This window comes from Haliotis rubra, unplaced genomic scaffold (genome assembly GCF_003918875.1).
Source record: "Haliotis rubra isolate DU_JTF1 unplaced genomic scaffold, ASM391887v1 Scf1747, whole genome shotgun sequence".
Taxonomy (NCBI): Eukaryota; Metazoa; Mollusca; class Gastropoda; order Lepetellida; family Haliotidae; genus Haliotis; species Haliotis rubra.
Genome location: NW_025765722.1, coordinates 51932 through 75797, shown reverse-complemented (window position 1 = coordinate 75797; position 23866 = coordinate 51932). Strand labels below are relative to the sequence as shown.

The 23866-nt window shown below is 44.7% G+C and overlaps 1 protein-coding gene across 1 annotated transcript in view; it reads right to left on the bottom strand.

Annotated features, from left to right (window-relative positions):
• Positions 1 to 23866, bottom strand: part of LOC124272944 (protein Jumonji-like) — a 48861-nt gene that overhangs the window by 19249 nt on the left and 5746 nt on the right. The window contains 7 exon segments of the mRNA XM_046708186.1: positions 615 to 981; positions 1158 to 1430; positions 9064 to 9447; positions 10057 to 10265; positions 17009 to 17154; positions 19300 to 19592; positions 21479 to 21603. Coding sequence (XP_046564142.1) covers positions 615 to 981; positions 1158 to 1430; positions 9064 to 9447; positions 10057 to 10265; positions 17009 to 17154; positions 19300 to 19592; positions 21479 to 21580 — 1774 coding nt within the window. The 5' untranslated portion in view covers positions 21581 to 21603.

Sequence of the window (23866 nt, the reverse complement as noted above, 5' to 3'; positions counted from 1 at the left end):
CAACCCACCTGTGAGTACCCTTCGTCTTCCTGTACCCCCTCTACAGACAACCCACCTGTGAGTATCCTTCGTCTTCCTGTGTCCCCTCTACAGACAACCCACCTGTGAGTACCCTCCGTCTTCCTGTACCCCTCTACAGACAACCCACCTGTGAGTACCCTTCCGTCTTCCTGTACCCCCTCTACAGACAACCCACCTGTGAGTACCCTTCGTCTTCCTGTACCCCTCTACAGAGACTGCCCACCTGTGAGTACCCTTCATCTTCCTGTACCCCTACAGAGACAACCCACCTGTGAGTACCCTTCGTCTTCCTGTACCCCCTCTACAGACAACCCACCTGTGAGTACCCTCCGTCTTCCTGTACCCCCTCTACAGACAGCCCACCTGTGAGTACCCTTCGTCTTCCTGTACCCCCTCTACACACAACCCACCTTGGAGTACCCTTCGTCTTCCTGTACCCCCTCGACCGACTGCCCACCTGTGAGTACCCTTCGTCTTCCTGTACCCTCTCTACAGACAACCCACCTTTGAGTACCCTTCGTCTTCCTGTGCCCCCTCTACCGACTGCCCACCTGTGAGTACCCTTCGTCTTCCAGTGCCCCTCGACTGCTCACCTGTGGGCTTCCTCCCCCTCTTGGTTGCCTCCCCCTTCCCATCCTCCTGTTTCAGCCTCCTCCTCTTCTCAATGATCTTGGACAGCATCATCTGATCTCCTTTGGCCTTCCGCAGCTTCTTCACAGCTGACAGTCGTTTACTTGCTACAATCTTGGCAGGAGATGCCACCACTGTCTGGATGGAGCTTCGTGTCCTCATACCGATCACCTTCTTCTTCCTCCCTGAATTCTTCCCCTTCTTCTCCTTCACACTCAGCGGGCCTGCTGCCTGTTGATGACACCTTCCCGAATGACACTTCATCATCATCGTCATCGTCATCAGTGTACATTTGAAACTCCTCTTCCTCTCGAACAAATCTTGGCATATCTGTCACCCCACTTCCTCCAACAAGACGAGGGGCAAAGTTTCTCTTCCTCCCCACTGGCCGACTGGGACGGGGGAGCGTTATTGTCACTTCTTCTTCCTCAGTCTCAATCACTCTTCTCCTCTTGTTCTTTGCTTTCATAGCTTTAGTGAGTTCCTTGAGCCTAACGCTGCTACGCCGAACCATCCTTTTCTTCCTTGGATGCTCCTCCATCCTGCCGCTCTTCTTCCGTGATGCCTCGTCCACTCGTCCATCTTTCTTCATGACATGAGATCTGACTTTCAACTTGCCTTTCAACAAAGCTGTTTTCTTCATTGCTCTCTCCCCTAAATTTCTGCTCCACTAGTTCTTTCTTTCTCTTTAGTCTCTCCTTGAGACTTTTGGAGGATTGAGCAGACGACTTCCTGTGGAGGGTGACTGGGTCCACAGGCTTGAAGGAATTGTGGGAAGACTGGCAAGACAAAGTAAGCACATGCTCAAGTTAAGTGTGGCATTCAATGGACAGATAAAGTGTTAACACTACTTCATTTACTTGTTATTTTTGTAAACTCATGACAGACACATGGATAAGTTACGATAGAAATACTGGTTGATGTTAAAACAAAGTTATATGTTATGATTATTTCTGGTGTAACCAACTCCTGTATTACATGGAGAATACTAAACGATGTCCCGTGTAATACCATATTTATGAAACGAGTGAATGGTTTGGTATCTAACGAGCGAAAGCGAGTTAGATACCAATACCATTCATGAGTTTCATAAATATGGTATTACACGGGACATAGTTTAGTATTTTATTTATTACTCACCCAACATTAGCAAAATAATATCGAGCAAAGTACTTCTTCTTTCCTAAGAATTCAACGAGTGTGATGACTCAGCTTTCCGCTAAGTCAAGCAAGGTCTAATAATATTGTGACTGAGGTATTAGCATTGTGACGTCATAACTGTAAACCAGTTTTACGTCCTACGTACAGCACCGCGTGATGTTATAAAAAACACAATGTGTAATAACATTGTACAATTATTAAACAGTGATATCTTCAACGGGTGAGTAATAATGGCAATATGAACATGGCGATCACTGAAACACATCTGCAAACAATGTTTGGACATATTGAAATGACAAATAAACTGAAACATCAAACACATGAACAAACACTGATCAAACAACCATGTTAGCTCACTGTGAGCTCATGCACTGAGTCAAACATTGAAACACAAACACCAAAGTCATGTTGAGTCCGTCCTGGCTCGTGATGCCACATTTCCACAATAACACAAAGTCATGTTGAGTCCGTCCTGGCTCGTGTTAGTCCATGCCACATTTCAACAACAACACAAAGTCATGTTGAGTCCGTCCTGGCTCTTGATGCCACATTTCCACAATAACTCAAAGTCATGTTGAGTCCGTCCTGGCTCGTGATGCCACATTTCCACAACAACTCAAAGTCATGTTGAGTCCGTCCTGGCTCGTAATGCCACATTTCCACAACAACTCAAAGTCATGTTGAGTCCGTCCTGGCTCGTGATGCCACATTTCCACAACAACTTAAAGTCATGCAGCAGCCCAATACATGTTTCAGGAACATGTTAACAGATATATTACAACAGTCTGTAGTAAGTGATATTATTATTATTATGCTATTATGCTAATAATTGTACAGCGCCAATATACTTGATTTTCCCTCGATCACTGGATGTCAATCTCAAACGGCACATCGTACTATCAATCTCAACTCCCTGGCGATCATACAACTCAGATATATCACAACAGTCTGTAGTTGGTGATATCACAGATCTATCGCATCAGTCTGTAGTTGGTGATATCACAGATCTATCACATCAGTCTGTAGTTGGTGATATCACAGATCTATCACATCAGTCTGTAGTTGGTGATATCACAGATATATCACATCAGTCTGTAGTTGGTGATATCACAGATATATCACATCAGTCTGTAGTTGGTGATATCACAGATATATCACATCAGTCTGTAGTTGGTGATATCACAGATATATCACATCAGTCTGTAGTTGGTGATATCACAGATCTATCACATCAGTCTGTAGTTGGTGATATCACAGATCTATCACTTCAGTCTGTAGTCAGTGACATCACAGATCTATCACAACAGTCTGTAGTCAGTGATATCACAGATCTATCACATCAGTCTGTAGTCAGTGACATCACAGATCTATCACATCAGTCTGTAGTCAGTGATATCACAGATCTATCACATCAGTCTGTAGTCAGTGACATCACAGACACATCAGATCTATCACATCACAGTCTGTCAGTCAGTCTGACATCACAGTCAGATCACAGATCTATCACATCAGTCTGTAGTCAGTGACATCACAGATCTATCACATCAGTCTGTAGTCAGTGACATCACAGATCTATCACATCAGTCTGTAGTCAGTGACATCACAGATCTATCACAACAGTCTGTAGTCAGTGACATCACAGATCTATCACATCAGTCTGTAGTCAGTGACATCACAGATCTATCACATCAGTCTGTAGTCAGTGACATCACAGATCTATCACATCAGTCTGTAGTCAGTGATCACAGATCTATCACATCACATCAGTCTGTAGTCAGTGATCATCACAGATCTATCACATCAGTCTGTAGTCAGTGATATCACAGAGTCTGTAGTCTGTAGTGACATCACAGATCTATCACATCAGTCTGTAGTCAGTGATATCACAGATCTATCAGTGACATCACATCAGTATCACAGTCAGTCTGTAGTCAGTGACATCACAGATCTATCACAACAGTCTGTAGTCAGTGACATCACAGATCTATCACATCAGTCTGTAGTCAGTGACATCACAGATCTATCACATCAGTCTGTAGTCAGTGACATCACAGATCTATCACATCAGTCTGTAGTCAGTGACATCACAGATCTATCACATCAGTCTGTAGTCAGTGACATCACAGATCTATCTCATCAGTCTGTAGTCAGTGACATCACAGATCTATCTCATCAGTCTGTAGTCAGTGATATCACAGATCTATCACATCAGTCTGCAGTCAGTGACATCACCACAGTCAAGCGGAAATAATTTGAACAATACATAGTCAGCTATATGAAGTAAATGTCTTCAGATTTTCTTTTTTAAACCTTTTGACTTGAGAATCTTTGAAAAAGATGCAGCAATTCATTAAAATGAAAAATAAAATCAACAAAATATACAAAATTGCAGAACAATGAAAATGCATGCCCTAAATTCAAACAAACTCCCTGAAGTGACATTTCCACTAACCTCACATGTACCACATGACATAACACAGGGTGGTGGAGGGAACAGCCGGCTAGCACCATACACTGTGTTCTGATCTGACAACTGTACTTTGCCAACAATGTTTGCTGAACAGGGAGGTAAAGAGAACAGCAGTGACAAAGGCTGAGTTTAGTGTGCAAGGGAGTACAACATAGAGTACAGTTATTGCAGCACACCACACAACATTCACAAGCTGAGCATCATTCACTCTTTCCATCAGGAGACGGTAAGTGAGCTACAAACTCACCAGAGCGTGCTTCAGCAAAATATAACAGTGAAGAGTATATGCTTCAGCCTTTAGTATGAGTGTGCAGTAAATACTTCAGCATTATTTAGCAGAGTTGAGTAAACACTTCAGCATTGAATAGCAGAGTACTGTAGTGTATATAATTCAGCATTACATTGAAGAGTACAGTAAATACTTCAGCATTACATAGAGTACAGTAAATACTTCAGCATTACATAGAGTACAGGAAATACTTCAGCATTACATAGAGTACAGTATATACTTCAGCATTACATAGAGTACAGGAAATACTTCAGCATTACATAGAGTACAGTATATACTTCAGCATTACATAGAGTACAGTATATACTTCAGCATTACATAGAGTACAGTATATACTTCAGCATTACATAGAGTACAGTATATACTTCAGCATTACATAGAGTACAGTAAATACTTCAGCATTACATAGAGTACAGTATATACTTCAGCATTACATAGAGTACAGTAAATACTTCAGCATTACATAGAGTACAGTAAATACTTCAGCATTACATAGAGTACAGTATATACTTCAGCATTACATAGAGTACAGTATATACTTCAGCATTACACAGCAGAATGCAGTAAATACTTCAGTATTTTGTAGCAATGGGCATTACAAGCTAACCATGTAGCTACCATATCAGACATAGACCAAGGAGAGTGTGAGGCACTCTGGTGAGTGTCGCGATGCCTACCGTAACCCAGCTTGTTCTTGATACCCATCCTCCCCGCCTCCTCCACACATCTCTGTATGCTGAATGGTGGGGGAGGTAGCGGGACAACTTCAGCTGACGCTCGAACAGGACAAACTGCCACAGTTTCAACCTTTCTGGATTTGGATTCTCTTGGTGATTCCAAACTGTGATATTCTTTATGTGGCACACTGTATGCTACATGTCCTTGGCTCGGGTTAGACATTAAGTAGTGTTGAGGAACACTTGCAGTATCAGTGGAACAGACTTTCAGCCTAACAGCATGAGGTCTCTTTCCCCGCTGGAGACTGTGAAGGTCAGATACATTCTTTACAATGGTGGAGGAATGGCCTCTGGACAGAAAGGAGCAAAGCTGTAGTCCTCTTGAGGATAATTTTGATAATTTCTTCCCTTTCTTCCTTTGCCTCATGCCGTGGCAGTTCCCTGCAAGGTACCCTGGTGTGTGTGTGTGCTGTATATCCATGTTCTCCCTCTTATGTGTTGGTGATCGGCAACTGGGGAATCCGACCCCTGTAGCTGTTGTGTTGAAGGGAACTTCAGTCACTGTTGACGTTTGTTTCCCAAACTGTTCATGCCCTTGTTCTTTCCAGTGGCAGTTTTCATCTGACTTGTAGATTTCATGTTCTTTCTTCATGAATGTCTCCTTCTGGTTCCAGCTGCCGGACGTATCACAGTTGTTTCTCACGTTTGTTCTGCTCCTCGATGTCTCACATGGGATTGGTCTGGAGCAGGGCCTGGCTCTGCATGAAGGCCTCTTCATGTCGTACACAGTTCGAGTCGTAACATCAGATCTTGCTTTACAAGGAGCAGATGGTTGTTTTTTCTTCCTTGTTCTCATGGCTTCACACTGAGCAGCTAGTGATGCAAGGGCTGAATCCAGGTCACCTCCCTCAACATCACCAACATCATCATCAGTAGCAGCAGCAGCAGCAACAATGGTAGCAGCTCTTCCATCTCCCTTGCAGGACTCAGAAGACATCTGTGTGTGCCTACCGGTTGTCATGTCCGGGACAGTTGAGGAGAAAGTACAGCCGATGACCTGACTCACTGTAGCACATTGTGTACTCCCTTCAATAGTTGCAGGTGACAAGCTCTCAATCACTCGTATCTCGAGTGGTGGGATCTCAGTTTCTGAAGAATGCTGTCTCGGCTTCACAAGAATCCTTTTCACTCGGTACCCCATTTCTTTCTGAACTTCAGTCAGCACTGGAGAATCTGTTGCAGAACTGTCCTGGCCTCCACAGTGGCCTCGGTTCACCAGGGGATCAGTCAGCAGAGAAGAGGTGGACACGTGGGTGTTGTAGGAGACATCTGTGTTCTGTTGATGACCATCAGAGATCCTGCTGGCAGTATCATGAGCACACAGCAACATATCCCGTAGTCTTGATGTGGCCTTTGCACCTTGACTTAGCTCCTGTGTCTGGCATGCCTGTTTACAGAAACTGTTCCTTCCCAGCAATGACAAATGTTCCCCAGGGCACTGTCGTGTGTGTGAGGACCACCTTTCAGTATGGCTACAGAGCATGGTGGGGCACTGTCCGAAGAGTGATTCTGGGTGTTCTCTACTTAAATCATTAAACATCGCGTGTGTGTTTCTAAAAGATGAAGTATTTTCAAAAGTATCCAACTCTCCTGAATACTCTGAAATGAAATGCTCTCTTTGTTCTTCATGAATATTGTGGAGGACTTGCCGAGATCTTGGATTATACCCACGTGCTCCCCTGAGCTGAGGATCAACACCCTGCTGCAACTCTACCCCTGGAGATACACTCTCAAACAGCTGGTCGCCACCTTCCATGTGGGGTGTTTCCACCTCCACTGTGTCCCAGTACTCATATGGAAGTTCAACTTCGGAGTGCAACCTCGCATCTTCTCTCCCAGCAGCATCAGGCCACAGCAGGTCTTCCAGATGACAAGACTTGACACATGGCGGCAACATGTCCTGGTTGAGGTAATCTTTTGCTGGTGAAAAGTCTCCACTGAAGGCATTCATACAACTCGGCAGCAAGTCATCCCTGTCGTAAACTTCTTCAAATATGCTCCTCATCCCCTGGCCAACACCGGTGACATCATTCACTTGCCTCAGCTCTGGAGAAACTTGTACCGGTTGAAGGTCCTCAAGTTTCAAGTAGATATCTCCCCTCTGTGGCAGCCATTCAACGGTCTCTATAGTTGGAATCTGCTCATCAGCGGTGATTCCAGAGTCTGGTTGCCACTGACCCTGGGCATTTGAGGAATCTGCCATGTTGCTTCCCCTCTGTTCTAAGGTCATTCCTGCATCATCACTTGTCCATCCTTCACCCAGAACACCTGCTGTACAGGTGTCTGATCTGGACACAACATGGCCACTGCTAATCACACATTCTTGGGGTAAGTTCATCAGGTATTCTTCAAAGGTGTCATGTTTGGCTACCTGGGAGCATGTTTGTAAGAATGAATGGCATCAAGTGCGGACTGGCCTTCCATACAAAGAGGTTGAACACTACACTGGTCTTCCTTACATCGATATTGATGACTACACTGGTCTCCCATACACTGAGGGTGACAATTACGCTGGCCTTGCACACCTGTGGTTCCTGGTTGGTTTTCCATACAAGGTTTCACCTCCCAAGGTAGAACATTTACCTGTGACTCACACCCTACATCATCTGTTGTTTCAGATGTGATGCACCTTGACAAGATCAGAATATTGTCATTCTCAACACTTTCAGATCCTGTTTGCTCATGAACTATTCTAACAAAACACCCTGACTGAGAGACATCTGGAACAACCTGATCTGCTGTCCTCGTTCCAGAATGGTGATCAGCATCTGCCCCTCCGCCACCCGTCTGAGATATGACATCATCCATATCACCCGAATTACATCCGATCTCGCTATCTTCATCGCAGTTCCTGACATCTGACTGAGAGATGACCTTGGACATTGATGTGCCTCTATCTGTGTGTTCACAAGGGCTGGGTAAACTCCTTGCCAGTATTTCCCCTTGTCCAACCTCCACATCTTCCACAGCATGGGACTCACAACACTCTGGACGCTCAGTGACAACACAACACTCTGGACGCTCAGTGACAACACAACACTCAGGACACTCTGGGTGTTTTAGCCTTGCAGGAACTCTCTGCTGGACAGGAGATGTTTGAGAGAATGAATGAGGAGACAGAAGTGGGATCTTCTTGTCAGATGGTGGACACTCAGATTGACTCGCAGACAAAAGTGGCATCTTCTGATCTGATGCAAAAGTATGTGGGAGATCCTGCTCAATGACGCTGCCACTTCTCCACCATAATTTCTCTCTACCATGTCATGAAGACGCTGTGATCTCTGCACATATGTTACTTGTGGCTGTTCAAACAGAAAACCATCATTCCAGGTTGACAACAGGCATACCTTTAAAAGACCTGATGTTCCTGTCCTTTGGACTCCAGGGTCCTGCTTGAGTGACTGAAACGTCAAACATTACCCCCTCCTCCCCCTATCGGCTACATTAAGCTAATTCCCATCCCCCTGGACAACCTCCCCCTGACAACCTGCCACAGATCGCCTCCCATCGATAACCTCCAACCATCAATCCAAACAATATGTCAGAGCCACTGTCTTGTCCCTGTAACACAACTGCCTACAGTTGACTTATAAGCACCACAAGAATTGCTGACTACGCTATTCAACAAGCATTGGAAAATGAAGCAAGATGGGGTCACAAGAGTATTGGTGATTATCAGTGCATGCAAAGACCAAGCGGAGACGAGCAGACCTATACAAAGCAGCGTGCGAGCTCTGAGTTTCAGCATTATTTACCTGACTACCCTCAAGCACAGCCTGCTTTGAGCTGGCCTCTCTGTGACTGCCATGTTTAGTGCTTGCTTTACGAGGCATGAAGGAAAGCAGAGCTTTCTGCTTGAGGCTAAGCTTCTTTTTGGGAGGCGTCTTTGAGAACTGAGGCGACAAGCTTTTCACAGCAAAGCCTCGTTTAGATGGCGACCCCCTGACAAGTGGAGACCCTTTCCGTGGGGAAGGAGTCTTGTCCACTGAACCCGATTTTCGACCACGATGTGGGGTGCTTACGCGTGTAGTTTTCTTGGTGAGGCCTTGACTGAGACTGACGATGCCCCGGGCTGTCTCTGGAGTGCTGGCGCTGGCTCGGGCTGCCTTCCTGGCACTCAGACCATTCCGTCCATTGGCCTGGTGAAAAGAACAACAGCTGAACTCTCATCTCAAACACAAAAAGGACTACCAGACAATATATTTCACCACAGTCCGCACTACCAGTAAACATGATAGCAGTGTCTAAATACCCAAGTCTGGGTCATCAAACATCATGATTAACATTGAATATGAAATTACAAGCAATCAAACAGCTCACTTAATCTTACTCACACAATTCAATTACCAACTCAGGCTTTTCCTAACTGCCACAAGACTTAGCTACAGAATCTCACCTTTAGCAGATGACTTAACATTTGAGTGTGGGAGTATAAATGGCTTTAAATGTGTGTATTCCTTTTAACATAAACTTGGTTCCCTACATGTTGCTAGATGATCAATATCTCCGCCAGATGGTCACTACCTGCTACTAGATGTTCATTACCTGTTCACTACCTGCTACTAGATGTTCATTACCTGTTCACTACCTGCTACTAGATGTTCACTACCTGAACTTGAAGGGAGTGACACAGTTAGACATGGACAACCAACTTAGGCACACTATGCCAACCTCAAACTGTCATAGTATCTCATTAATGCCAAACGCCAGGCTGGGTAACAAGTAATATCTATAACAACTGTACTTACTATAACACTACAAGGTGAAGGCGTTCCTATCTCATACAGCTCATCGTTGGTGCTAACGCTGGAAGACTCAGGAGTGCTCTCCCTTGTTCTCTCACACTTGGATCCAGGCTCTGGACGTGGGGGCGTCTCTGGAGCGCTGATCTCCCCATGTGAGGGCTCACCTCTGGAGAAGTTGAAGAAGTCGAGGTGAGGAGGAAGGACCGAGGAGCCTGGAGGAAGAGGAAACATGTCATTAGGTGCTTGTCAGCCAACTTGCAGTCAACAATGTTTGCAACTGTCTGTAAATAATCCAGATAAGTAGTGGCGTGAGTCACTGTCCACATGGTTTAGTCGGTCACGTTGAATATATAGCTATACAGTGTTCAGGATCCTATTCTAGGATGGTCCAGTCAGTCACCTTGTTTAATAAGCTTTACAGAGCAATAGACAGCCAAAGATCCATTTCTCAGCCAGTCCACTAAGACACCTAGTCCAACTATACATTGCAGAGGATCTAATTCTTAGGTGACCTTTTAAGTCACCGCCTTGATGATCCATAACGGCCCAAGGATCCTTTGATGTGAGTCCCCCCTGCAGATGGCTCGGTGCACTGTATAACGGGCCCAATGATCAACAGCAAAATGTAATTTTTGGAGTAAAATTGATAATCCATCCTGACTCACTCTTTTGCCTTCAGATGGGAACACTTGTATCTCCTTATTTGAAGCTCCTTCAAAGTAAAATCACTAATTGTATAACAGGGCTGCTTCCCTTGCAAAAGGTGTCAATGTGCTCCACTCTCTCCTGATTTTATGGATCAACACTTGCTTAAAATCCAAAGTGTTATGTGGGAGAGGGATGGAGCTAACCTCATGAGTCAGGATAAGTATAAAATATCAATTTTACTCCAAAAATTACATATTTTTCCTTATCCTGACTCATGCTCTTTTGCTTGTAGAATCCTACGGAAACGGAGGTGGGAGTAACAGAATACTTTGGATTTATAATTAGTGATTTTGTATAGATGTAACTGTAATATCCCTTACGGGAACTTCATGAAGGCATAGACTTAGGATATTTCCTGTATTAAAAACCATAGGTTCGATAATGCCATTAAAAGGGGAATTACATTATTAATATATTGAACAATACATATAATATATATATATATATATAAGTGACTCTAATAGAGGCACTGAAACTGAACATATCATAGTATAAGCTTAAGGCTGAATAACTTAAGCTGAATATATATACATAGCCCTAATACTCCGTAGAGTTATAAGCTAGATAAGTATGTATATAATACATATTAATCTTGTGAGGGTAATAGTTAACGCCACGAGGGACTGTCAGTTGCTGAGCGAGGACCAGTGGTCGAGAATGGTGAATGCCAGAGACATCTTCTGTAGTGATGACTCTCAGGTAGTGATTCGCAAACACCATGTTAGATTTCCAATAGCATCCTTCCATAATCGTGTTCAACGAACAGTTACCGCAGGATGCAGAGGGTGGAGGCCAGAGCCCTGATCTCATGTGGATTTGATGCTGTTGGTGGGTCCAAGCTCTGCTGCCTTGTAGGCACGGAGGATGACAGTCCTTATCCAAATAGATATTGTGGTCCGTGACACTTCTGTTTGATTCAGAGGCTTATAAGGGGATGAATAAACGCGTTGAGAAATCTTCTCCTTGTTTTGGATCGTCGTAGAAATAAACTTTGAGCTCTTACTGGACACAGTGATAAGTCTTGTGTATCTTGTGATCCGAGAATAGAGGATAGCGCCGGGATGTGGAATAATCTGTCTGGTTGACCTGGCAGTTGATTTTTAGCGATGAAATCCCATCTTAGTCCGAGGTGCGCTGTGTTATGATTGTCATCAAACTGTATCCTCTCGTAATCTAGAGCGTGAATTTCGGACATTCTTGCTGCCGTGGCTAGAGATAGTAGAAATAGTGTTTTCTGTGAGAGAAATTCAAAAGTTGTCGATTCCAATGGTTCATAAACCTCACTAGTGAGGTGTTGTAACACTATATTCAGATCCCAAGCTGGGGCGTGGAACTTCCGCTTTTGGTCCTCCAATCGGAAAGCCCGTAACTCTGGAGATCTTGTCAACTTGACCCCCGTTCTCATGGTGACTACAGAACTGAGCTCGGCAAGATATGTTGATATCGTTGAACCTTTTAAATGTTTGTTTTGGCGAAGGTAACACAAATAGTCTGCCACTTGAGGTTGTGAAGCCTCTCGCGCTGTAAAACCTTTCTTTGCTGCATAATTTTCAAAACTGTGCCACTTGTCGCCGTTACAAGTTACGAGTTGAGTAACGAAGGCAAGCGTGACTGCTTTTGCCGCCCGCAGAATATCCTCTCTTGTTTAAACACATTTGTATACAGTCCATACGTGTAGTTGGAACACTCCTGGGTTTCCGTGCACTTGTTTGGTGTGAGGATGAATTAACAGGTTTGCGCTGCCGCTTTGGGTAGCTCCAGTGCTGGTTGACCGATTTCTTGAATTAGTATGGGGAAACCGCTCTGGCCGGCCAGTAGGGCGACCAAAGTGAGTTGTAGGCTCTTTGTTTGTCTGATTTTCTGTAATACTTGAGGTATTATTGCTGGCGGCGAAACGCTGCGACGCGTTTCGAGGCCTTCCCATGATAGACTTAGAGCCGTTGCCCCCAAGCTTGAGGGTCTGGGACTGGTGACACAAATGTCGGTAGTTGATTGTTGAATCGCGGTGGCTTAATAGATCTATTAGCCGCCCTAATTGCTTGATTATCTGTGCAAATATTTCCCTGTTGATCATCCACTCTGTCGGTGATGGTAGATGAGGCCAAGAGAGAGCGTCTGCTAGTACATTTCTGGCTCCGGGAATGTGAACTGCTCTGACATGTAGATTTAGATCTTGTATTAGATCGAACAGTTGAAAGCTTAGGTTCAAAAGGTTCAGCGATCTCGTTGAGCCTTGCTTGTTTACGTAGAACGCCACTGTCGAATTGTCTGTATGGATCATTAGGTGCGCATTTTGTAGAAATGTGCTCCAATGTGAGATGCATGCTGATTACAGCTTTCATTTCTAGAATGTTTATATGGAGTTTGCTTTCTTGCTGATTCCATAATCCTGATATCGCGTGGTTGGCTTAGATGAGCTCCCAACCTTGGAGTAATGGCCGTCTACATATAGATGGGTTTTGAATTCCTGCTCTGCTAAACAAATCCCTTCGCAGACATTCGATTTCTTGGTCCACCATAGTAGATGAGGTCTGAGATGTTTCGTGTAGACTGAATGGTTGTACATCGCTGAGATGTCGTTGATGAGGACCTGTAGGGGACGAACTGTAATCTGCCTGTGACAGTCATGTCTTGGGCTGATGTGAAAAACCTAGTAGGCTCTGCCATTGTCGGCGTGGTAACGGAGAGAGTAGAGCTGGTGGAATGGTCTGTTGTATCTTGAGCCAACGGTCTTCTGGTACAACGATACGGGTTCGCGATTTGTGATGAATCGAATACCTAGGAACTGTAGGTCTTGCGATGGTACTAGGTCCGACTTGCGTAAGTTTACTAACCATCCTAGTTGTGTTAGTAGCTTTATGATGTAATTTAACTGTAGTTTGAGACGCCGTGGATCTTGATCTACTTGTATCCCGTCGTCGAGGTAAAACGCACTGGCGAGAGCCCTTTGCCCGATGTAGAAAAGTGATAATCGGTTCCGTTATCCTCGTGAATAGCCAGGGGGCTGATGATATTCCGAATGGGAGTACTTTCCACTGGTAATGTAGCCCTTCTAGAGTAAACCGTAGGTATTTCCTGGAATCGGGATGAATGGGGATGTGCAGGTAGGCATCCTGTAGATCTATGCTGCCCATGTAGTCCATAGGACGAATCATCTGGCGTAACTGAGGTAAATGTATCATGCTTAAACCGGGTGGTTTGGCGAGATAATTCTTGTTGAAAAAGCTCATGTTGTAGATGAGTCTGTATTTCTCCGTGGAGTTTTTCTTGGGAACTAGGAAAACTGGGGGAGTAGAAACCTGGTTCGATGTTTGCTTGATCTATTACTTCTATGGCCTGTTTGGATAGGAGTGATGAAACAGCCTCTCTTAACTTTGGTAGTTGTTGCTTGTAAATCGAACTTGAGGGTTTGATTGTCAGCGGAGGCTTGGCCAGTAGTGGGATACTTAAACGTGTTGAAGAATGTTGGAGACGTAAGGGTCTTGCAATATTCCCCAGTTTTCCCAGTGTAGTTGGAGGCCCCACCCACTTGTGCTGGCTGTACTGGAATGGCTGGGGTGGAAGACTCCAGTCGCTTCAACCTGTGTTTCAGCTGCCTATAGTTGGTGGGAACCTCTGGGTGTCCTGCCTCTTCCTGACCCTCCTCTATAGTTGCCATATGGGCTTTACTTAAAAGAATCTTTACCTCTAGAGCTGGCTATCTTCCTGTCTCTTGCTCTTTGTAGGCCCGTGAACTTAGATCTGCCTGAGTATCTTTGTGAAGTCTGACGAATGAGGCTGGCTAGTGTGTCCATCGATTTAATCATAAGGACTTCCCTGGAATCCTTAGAGACTTCCTTGGCGAATTTTGTCAATTTCTCCGCCAAAGATGGATGTTGTCGACCACGGGGCTGTATAAAGTGGGGCTGTAAAGTTCTCACCCCAATTGCAGGAAGCGAGGAGGCCTTGACGACGAGCTAAGGTCAGTGCTGCTGAAACAGATGTAAGATGATCCGTTAAGAACTGCTGATCTTTCTTTTGCATAAGTAAGGCAGAGTAAATCATTCTATCATCTTCAGTCGTGGAATCACGGAATCTAGTAATAAGAGTCTCATTGATCGTCCTAGATCTATTTAGCCCAAAGAACATACGTCTCGTCATGGTTTCTATATGAGCCAACTTGCGATCATCCATCTTATAAATCTTGTTCTTGACATCGCTGATGATCTTATAGTTCTCATCGATGTCCTGGGCTTTGTAGAAGGGTCCATGTTATGCGTGGAGAACTTCTTGGCATGAAAGTTTGGCAGATGTGGTGTCTGAACTTTCGTGAAGCTTTCTGGAAAGCTGCATCTAGATTCTGTGGCACTGCCGCCGATCGGGTCGATCGGGGTAGTGTGATCGCGATCTGGATCGCCTTCTTTCATCAAATAAGTCTGCGCTTGTATTGCCACTTTTAGATGGTGATGAGAGATCTAGGTTATTGACCATCCAATACCGTGATCTCTGCATCGAGAAAATGATTCCTCCATCATCCTCAATACCATCATCATTAACGAAATGTAGATGCTCTTCGACTGGCGTAGCTGTCTGTATGTCCCGATAATGCTTGTATGCATCTAGTTGACTTGTGCGCAGCTCTATGTGGTGACCTGACGGGTGATCGACATGGTGATGAACGGCGGAGATCGCTCTATGGATGATCTTCTTGGCTTACTTTGTGAGGCTTAACTCTGATAGCTTCGCCAAGCTCTTCTATAGTCCCTCGATGTCCTTCTAGATGATGAAGATCTGGAATCATGTGCCCTTCGCTGAATGCCTTCGCTGAAGCTTCATTTGCGCCCGGTCCGGGGATCGATGATATGACCTTCGCCGAAGGCCTCCTCCGTGGACGCCTGATGGTCCGAGTCCATATCTAGGGATGAAATCGAAGATGGTGATGATCTGTCCCGCCAAGGCCTTCGAAGGCTGTACATCTAGGTCCTTCGCCAAGGTGGTCCGGGACTTCCTTCGCTAAGGTGACATCGCCTTGGCTGCTACGCTGACGGGGTGCCTCTGGGGTGCTGTTCACGTTGGAGCCTTCGCGAAGGCTCGGACCCTGCTTCTGCAGTTTGTAGTGGTCCTCCATGATGTTCATAATTTGCCGCATCATGTCTTCTGGGATGATCTGTGACGGTCAAGTCGGGCGCCTTCTCTGCGATGGGGTCCACATCAATAACGTCCGACGCCAGTGTAGAGGCATCAGGCTGCATGGTGATCTCTGCAGAAGTCACAGTCGCTGACACGGTCGCTTCTTGTGCCGTAAGTCGGGATGATTATCGGCTGATCATCGAGGCCCAATTCTGCTGCTGGAACGATCTCGGCTGAGAAAGTTCTCGCTGTCTTCGTAGATTTCCCTTTGGAAGTCTGGCGCTGCCCTGGGGTCCTAAGTCTGCGTTGAGAAGACGTTGAGGCCCTCTTATACTTGGTCTGCGATGGCGACGATGTCTGGGGAGGCCGGTCGCTTTCTTCGAGGTAACGGATCAAGCGCCCCACGCTCCTCTACCGCAGGGGTCTCTAGCAGCACACCAGACGGAGAGGGTCGATCGCTAGCAGCTGACTGGATGGAATATCTGGACTATCTGCCATGTTTTGCCCTTGTTTGCGTTGACCTATCTGCAGCACGTCTTAAGACGCAAAGATGATATTTATTAAATGCAGAATGAGATAGATTAATGCAGTAACTGCAACGTGAATCAAACGCACACGGCGTAGAACAACTAGGGCATATTACATGCGGATCAGAGGCGGAAAAACGTAATCTACAAATAGCTAGCTGAACAATCACGAATACACGTGAATAAACAGTAGAAATACGATAAATAATCAATACAAATTAGTAAAGGATACTAGCTATACCTCTATAGTAGCCTAAGAGAGGTAAAAACTAAGAAAATTTCAAAGGATATGGTGTGTAAGGAGACATGAGGCGCTCTCACATCCTGCTCACTGGGCGAAGAAGGAGAGAGTGAAGCACATGGCAAGAGGGTGGCGACACCTTTCCCGCCAGGGGGAGCAAAGGGAAGCAACTCGTGGTGAGTACCAATTAGTGATTTTACTTTGAAGGGAGCTTCAAATAAGGAGATACAAGTGTTCCACTATGTTCGCAAGAAGAAGAAGACAAGCAAAAGAGCATGAGTCAGGATAAGGAAAAATGAATATTTTTGTTTTCAGTTAAACCGATACGATTGTAAGATTATGTGAGCTAGGAAAATACTCAACAACACACCTCGTAAACAGAGGAATGTCAAAAAGTCCTCAGTCTTGGCTCGTCTCGGCAGAAGTTTGATGGGAGAGGCCTTGACCTTCACTGGAGTTGTACTGGGGGTCGGAGGAAGGGACCCTTGTGCAAACTTGCGCTGTGCATGGATTTTCCTGAAACAACAAAATGTCTAATGCTCTAAGTATACACAGACATTTCATCACACATTCACAAATGAGAGTTTGAAATTAAGCTAGATAGATGAGGGGACCTTGCAATAATCTTAATAATGTTTAAAATATAAAGAGTGAGGTCACCTGATTCAACAACTATCTATTGGTACACAGCAAAACCTCAACAGCATCCCTTTTTAACTATGCAAACTAAACATGAGTGAATGAGTTGGGTTTAACATCGCTTTGAAAGTTGAACATTTACCTCAAAGAGTGTGTTATTGAGATAGAGAGAATCCAGACAGTTAGCACGCTGGTGATATCCACAAGTGTTTACTAGCCTGGAAACTAGACTAAGCCAACAGGGATTCTGACTATCAATCACAGGGATTCTGACTATCGATCACAGGGATTCTGACTATCGATCACAGGGATTCTGACTATCAATCACAGGGATTCTGACTATCAAGACTATCAATCACAGGGATTCTGACTATCGATCACAGGGATTCTGACTATCGATCACAGGGATTCTGACTATCGATCACAGGGGTTCTGACTATCCATCACAGGGATTCTGACAATCAATCACAGGGTTTCTGACAATCAATCACAGGGGTTCTGACTATCAATCACAGGGGTTCTGACAATCAATCACAGGGATTCTGACAATCAATCACAGGGATTCTGACAATCAATCACAGGGGTTCTGACAATCAATCACAGGGGTTCTGACTATCAATCAGGGATTCTGACTAGCAATCACAGGGTTTCTGACAATCAATCACAGGGATTCTGACAATCACAGGGGTTCTGACTATCAATCACAGGGATTCTGACAATCAATCACAGGGATTCTGACAATCAATCACAGGGGTTCTGACTATCAATCACAGGGATTCTGACTAGCAATCACAGGGATTCTGACTATCGATCACAGGGTTTCTGACCATCAGTCACAGGGATTCTGACCATCAATCACAGGGATTCTGACTAGCAATCACAGGGATTCTGACTATCGATCACAGGTTTTCTGACCATCAATCACAGGGATTCTGACTATCGATCACAGGGGTTCTGACTATCAATCACAGGGATTCTGACTATCGATCACAGGGATTCTGACTATCAATCACAGGGATTCTGACTATCGATCACAGGGATTCTGACTATCGATCACAGGGGTTCTGACTATCAATCACAGGGATTCTTACTATCGATCACAGGGTTTCTGACCATCAATCACAGGGATTCTGACTATCAATCACAGGGATTCTGACTATCGATCACAGGGATTCTGACTATCGATCACAGGGATTCTGACTATCAATCACAGGGATTCTGACTATCGATCACAGGGATTCTGACTATCGATCACAGGGGTTCTGACTATCAATCAGGGATTCTGACTAGCAATCACAGGGTTTCTGACAATCAATCACAGGGATTCTGACAATCACAGGGGTTCTGACTATCAATCACAGGGATTCTGACAATCAATCACAGGGGTTCTGACTATCAATCACAGGGATTCTGACTAGCAATCACAAGGATTCTGACTATCGATCACAGGGTTTCTGACCATCAATCACAGGGATTCTGACTATCAATCACAGGGATTCTGACTAGCAATCACAGGGATTCTGACTATCGATCACAGGTTTTCTGACCATCAATCACAGGGATTCTGACTATCGATCACAGGGGTTCTGACTATCAATCACAGGGATTCTGACTATCGATCACAGGGATTCTGACTATCGATCACAGGGATTCTTACTATCAATCACAGGGATTCTGACTATCGATCACAGGGATTCTGACTATCGATCACAGGGGTTCTGACTATCACTCACAGGGATTCTTACTATCGATCACAGGGTTTCTGACCATCAATCACAGGGATTCTGACTATCGATCACAGGGATTCTGACTATCGATCACAGGGATTCTGACTATCAATCACAGGGATTCTGACTATCGATCACAGGGATTCTGACTATCGATCACAGGGATTCTGACTATCAATCACAGGGATTCTGACTATCGATCACAGGGATTCTGACTATCGATCACAGGGATTCTGACTATCCATCACAGGGTTCTGTCATGTCCAAGGGATGCAACTGTGTCCTACACACTGACCTCTCCTGTCTGGTCTTCTGTTCGGCCACTGAGCTGACAGAAGACTTGACCGAGTCCTGGCTGCTTTCGTCCACACTGACACAAGTGCTAGGTGTGGCTGTGCTGCACACCGACGGCGTGTATGGCCAAGATCGGCTCCTGATGGGTCGGGTCTGGCGAGGGACTGGCTGTGGTACAGGTTGTTCGTCAGTATCCAGCTGGTAACGAGCTAATCGTTTACACTCCTGCAGGGAAGCATACAGGGCTTTCTTCAGCTCACGTTCCTCCGTGCGGGATAATCCCACAGTGTCATCCTGTAACACAGAAACACTGTCTCAGCTTTTTAATGTGAGTGAACAAGTGTTCAGCCTGCAGAATTACAGATCTAAACACTAGTACATGACCCACAGATTCAAAGGCTTAAACACCTCTACAACCCACAGAATTACAGATGATACATCACTGCGCATCACAGAAACACATATCAAACATCACTACGCACCACAACCACACGACCACAGATCAAACATCATTGTGCATGAAATAGAACCACAGATCAAACATCACTGTGCATCACACAGAACCACAGATCAAACATCACTGTGCATCACACACAACCACAGATCAAACATCACTGTGCATCACACAGAACCACAGATCAAACATCACTGTGCATCACACAGAACCACAGATCAAACATCATTGTGCATCACACACAACCACAGATCAAACATCACACACAACCACAGGTCAAACATCACTGTGCATCACACAGAACCACAGATCAAACATCACTGTGCATCACACAGAAACACAGATCAAACATCATTGTGCATCACACACAACCACAGATCAAACATCATTGTGCATCACACAGAAACACATATCAAAGATCACTGTCCAGCACACAGAACCACAGATCAAACATCACTGCCAACACACAGAACCACAGATCAAACATCATTGTGCATCACACAGAACCACAGATCAAACATCACTGTGCATCACACAGAACCACAGATCAAACATCATTGTGCATCACACAGAACCACAGATCAAACATCATTGTGCATCACACAGAAACACATATCTAAGATCACTGTGAATCACACAGAAACACATATCTAAGATCACTGCACATCACACAGAACCACAGATCAAACATCATTGCACATCACATAGAACCACAGATCGAACATCACTGCACAACACACAGAACCACAGATCAAACATCACTGTGCATCACACACAACCACAGATCAAACATCACGGTGCATCACACATAACCACAGATCAAACATCACACACAACCACAGATCAAACATCACTGTGCATCACACACAACCACAGATCAAACATCACTGTGCATCACACAGAAACAGATCAAACATCATTGTGCATCACACAGAAACACAGATCAAACATCACACACAACCACATATCAAACATCCCTGTGCATCACACAGAAACACAGATCAAACATCACACACAACCACAGATCAAACATCACTGCCAACACACAGAACCACAGATCAAACATCACTGTGCATCACACAGAAACACAGATCAAACATCATTGTGCATCACACAGAAACACAGATCAAACATCACACACAACCACATATCAAACATCACTGTGCAACAGACAGAAGCACAGATCAAACATCACTGCCAACACACAGAACCACAGATCAATCATCACTGCCAACACACAGAACCACCGATCAAACAACACTGTGCATCACACAGAAACACAGATCAAACATCATTGTGCATCACACAGAAACACAGATCAAACATCACTGTGCAGCACACAGAACCACCGATCAAACATCACACACAACCACAGATCAAACAACACTGTGCATCACACACAACCACAGATCAAACAACACTGTGCATCACACACAACCACAGATCAAACATCACTGTGCATCACACAGAAACACAGATCAAACATCACTGTGCATCACACAGAACCACAGATCAAACATCACACACAACCACAGATCAAACATCACTGTGCATCACACAGAACCACATATCAAACATCACTGTGCATCACACAGAAACACAGATCAAACATCACTGTGCATCACACAGAACCACCGATCAAACATCACTGTGCAACACACAGAATCAAAGATCAAACGTCAATGCTCAAAAGCCCAGAAGCATCAACTCAGAAGCATCAACTCACGTAGGTTTTTATGGACACATTTCTCTTTGGTCGTCGAGCTAGGTTGATTCCTCCCACAGACTGGCTTCTCCGTGTCATCGGCACATTACTATATTTACCCATGGCAACGGGATTCCCGGGTCAACCTGAAACAATACATATACACGTGCCGAAACATTTCAGAGGTAAAACATTAGAATCAATATGACACACACTGAAACCAACTGGTTATGATTAATATCTTCATTCATCCTTCACTGAACAAGTTTAAAAAGTAACACAATATCACCTGGACATATTGCAGCACATTGTCGAGTCAGGTTCATATGGTAACTGAGTGTTTGCTTGTCTGCAGCTTCTCACCATATAAGAAGTGATTCCTTTGTCCCCAGCAGTGTCTCTGTTTTGTATGTGTCAAAACATCTGAAACTCATGGCACTTACAACCAAAACAATGTTCACCCTTTGAACAGTTCGAATCCAAAACTAGTAAATGTCAAGGTCTACCCCAGTGACATTTCCTTGAGACTACCACTTGTACCATTTGGCAGTGCTGGAGCTATGGATTGAATAATCTGTCAATCAATCAATCAATCAATCACGCTTGCGTCAACGATTATTGATGGGCTCGTGAGACTAATCGATATTCATGAAAATGAAACAAATCAAATTAAACCTAAGAAAGTATGTTTCTCATTGTTATGTTAGTGACATGAAGACATAAACAACCAATGCAGTTTCCCCAACTCGTAATACCGCTGCTTTAACAGACGTGTGCGTATCTCAGCAGGAAGTATCATTAAGACATAAACAACCGATGCAGTTTCCCCGACTCGTAATACCGCTGCTTAAACAGACGTGTGCGTATCTCAGCAGGAAGTATCATGAAGACATAAACAACCGATGCAGTTTCCCCGACTCGTAATACCGCTGCTTTAACAGGCGTGTGCGTATCTCAGCAGGAAGTATCATGAAGACATAACCAACCGATGCAGTTTCCCCGACTCGTAATACCGCTGCTTTAACAGACGTGTGTGTGTCTCAGCAGGAAGTATCATGAAGACATAAACAACCGATGCAGTTTCCCCGACTCGTAATACCGCTGCTTAAACAGGCGTGTAATGCGTATCTCAGCAGGAAGTATCCTGAAGACATAAACAACCGATGCAGTTTCCCGACTTCGTAATACCGCTGCTTAAACAGGCGTGTGCGATCTCAGCAGGAAGTATCATGAAGACATAAACAACCGATGCAGTTTCCCGATTTCGTAATACACGCTGCTTAAACAGACGTGTGCGTATCTCAGCAGGAAGTATCAAGAAGACATAAACAACCGATGCAGTTTCCGTGGTATGATATCTCACTCGTAATACAGCTGCTTAAACAGACGACAGTGCGTATCTCAGCAGGAAGTATCATGAAGACATAAACAACCGATGCAGTTTCCCCGACTCGTAATACCGCTGCTTAAACAGACGTGTGCGTATCTCAGCAGGAAGTATCATGAAGACATAAACAACCGATGCAGTTTCCCCGACTCGTAATACCGCTGCTTAAACAGACGTGTGCGATATCTCAGCAGGAAGTATCCTGAAGACATAAACAACCGATGCAGTTTCCCCGACTCATAATACCGCTGCTTAAACAGACGTGTGCGTATCTCAGCAGGAAGTATCCTGAAGACATAACCAACCGATGCAGTTTCCCGACTCATAATACCGCTGCTTAAACAGACGTGTGCGTGGTATCTCAGCAGGAAGTATCATGAAGACATAAACAACCGATGCAGTTTCCCGACTTCGTAATACCGCTGCTTAAACAGACGTGTGCGTATCTCAGCAGGAAGTATCATGAAGACATAAACAACTGATGCAGTTTCCCCGACTCGTAATACCGCTGCTTAAACAGACGTGTGCGTATCTCAGCAGGAAGTATCATGAAGACATAAACAACCGATGCAGTTTCCCCGACTCATAATACCGCTGCTTTAACAGACGTGTGCGTATCTCAGCAGGAAGTATCATGAAGACATAAACAACCGATGCAGTTTCCCCGACTCGTAATACCGCTGCTTAAACAGACGTGTGCGTATCTCAGCAGGAAGTATCATGAAGACATAAACAACCGATGCAGTTTCCCCGACTCGTAATACCGCTGCTTAAACAGACGTGTGCGTATCTCAGCAGGAAGTATCATGAAGACATAAACAACCGATGCAGTTTCCCCGACTCGTAATACCGCTGCTTTAAAACAGACGTGTGCGTATCTCAGCAGGAAGTATCATGAAGACATAAACAACCGATGCAGTTTCCCCGACTCATAATACCGCTGCTTAAACAGAAGTGTGCGTATCTCAGCAGGAAGTATCATGAAGACATAACCAACCGATGCAGTTTCCCCGACTCGTAAT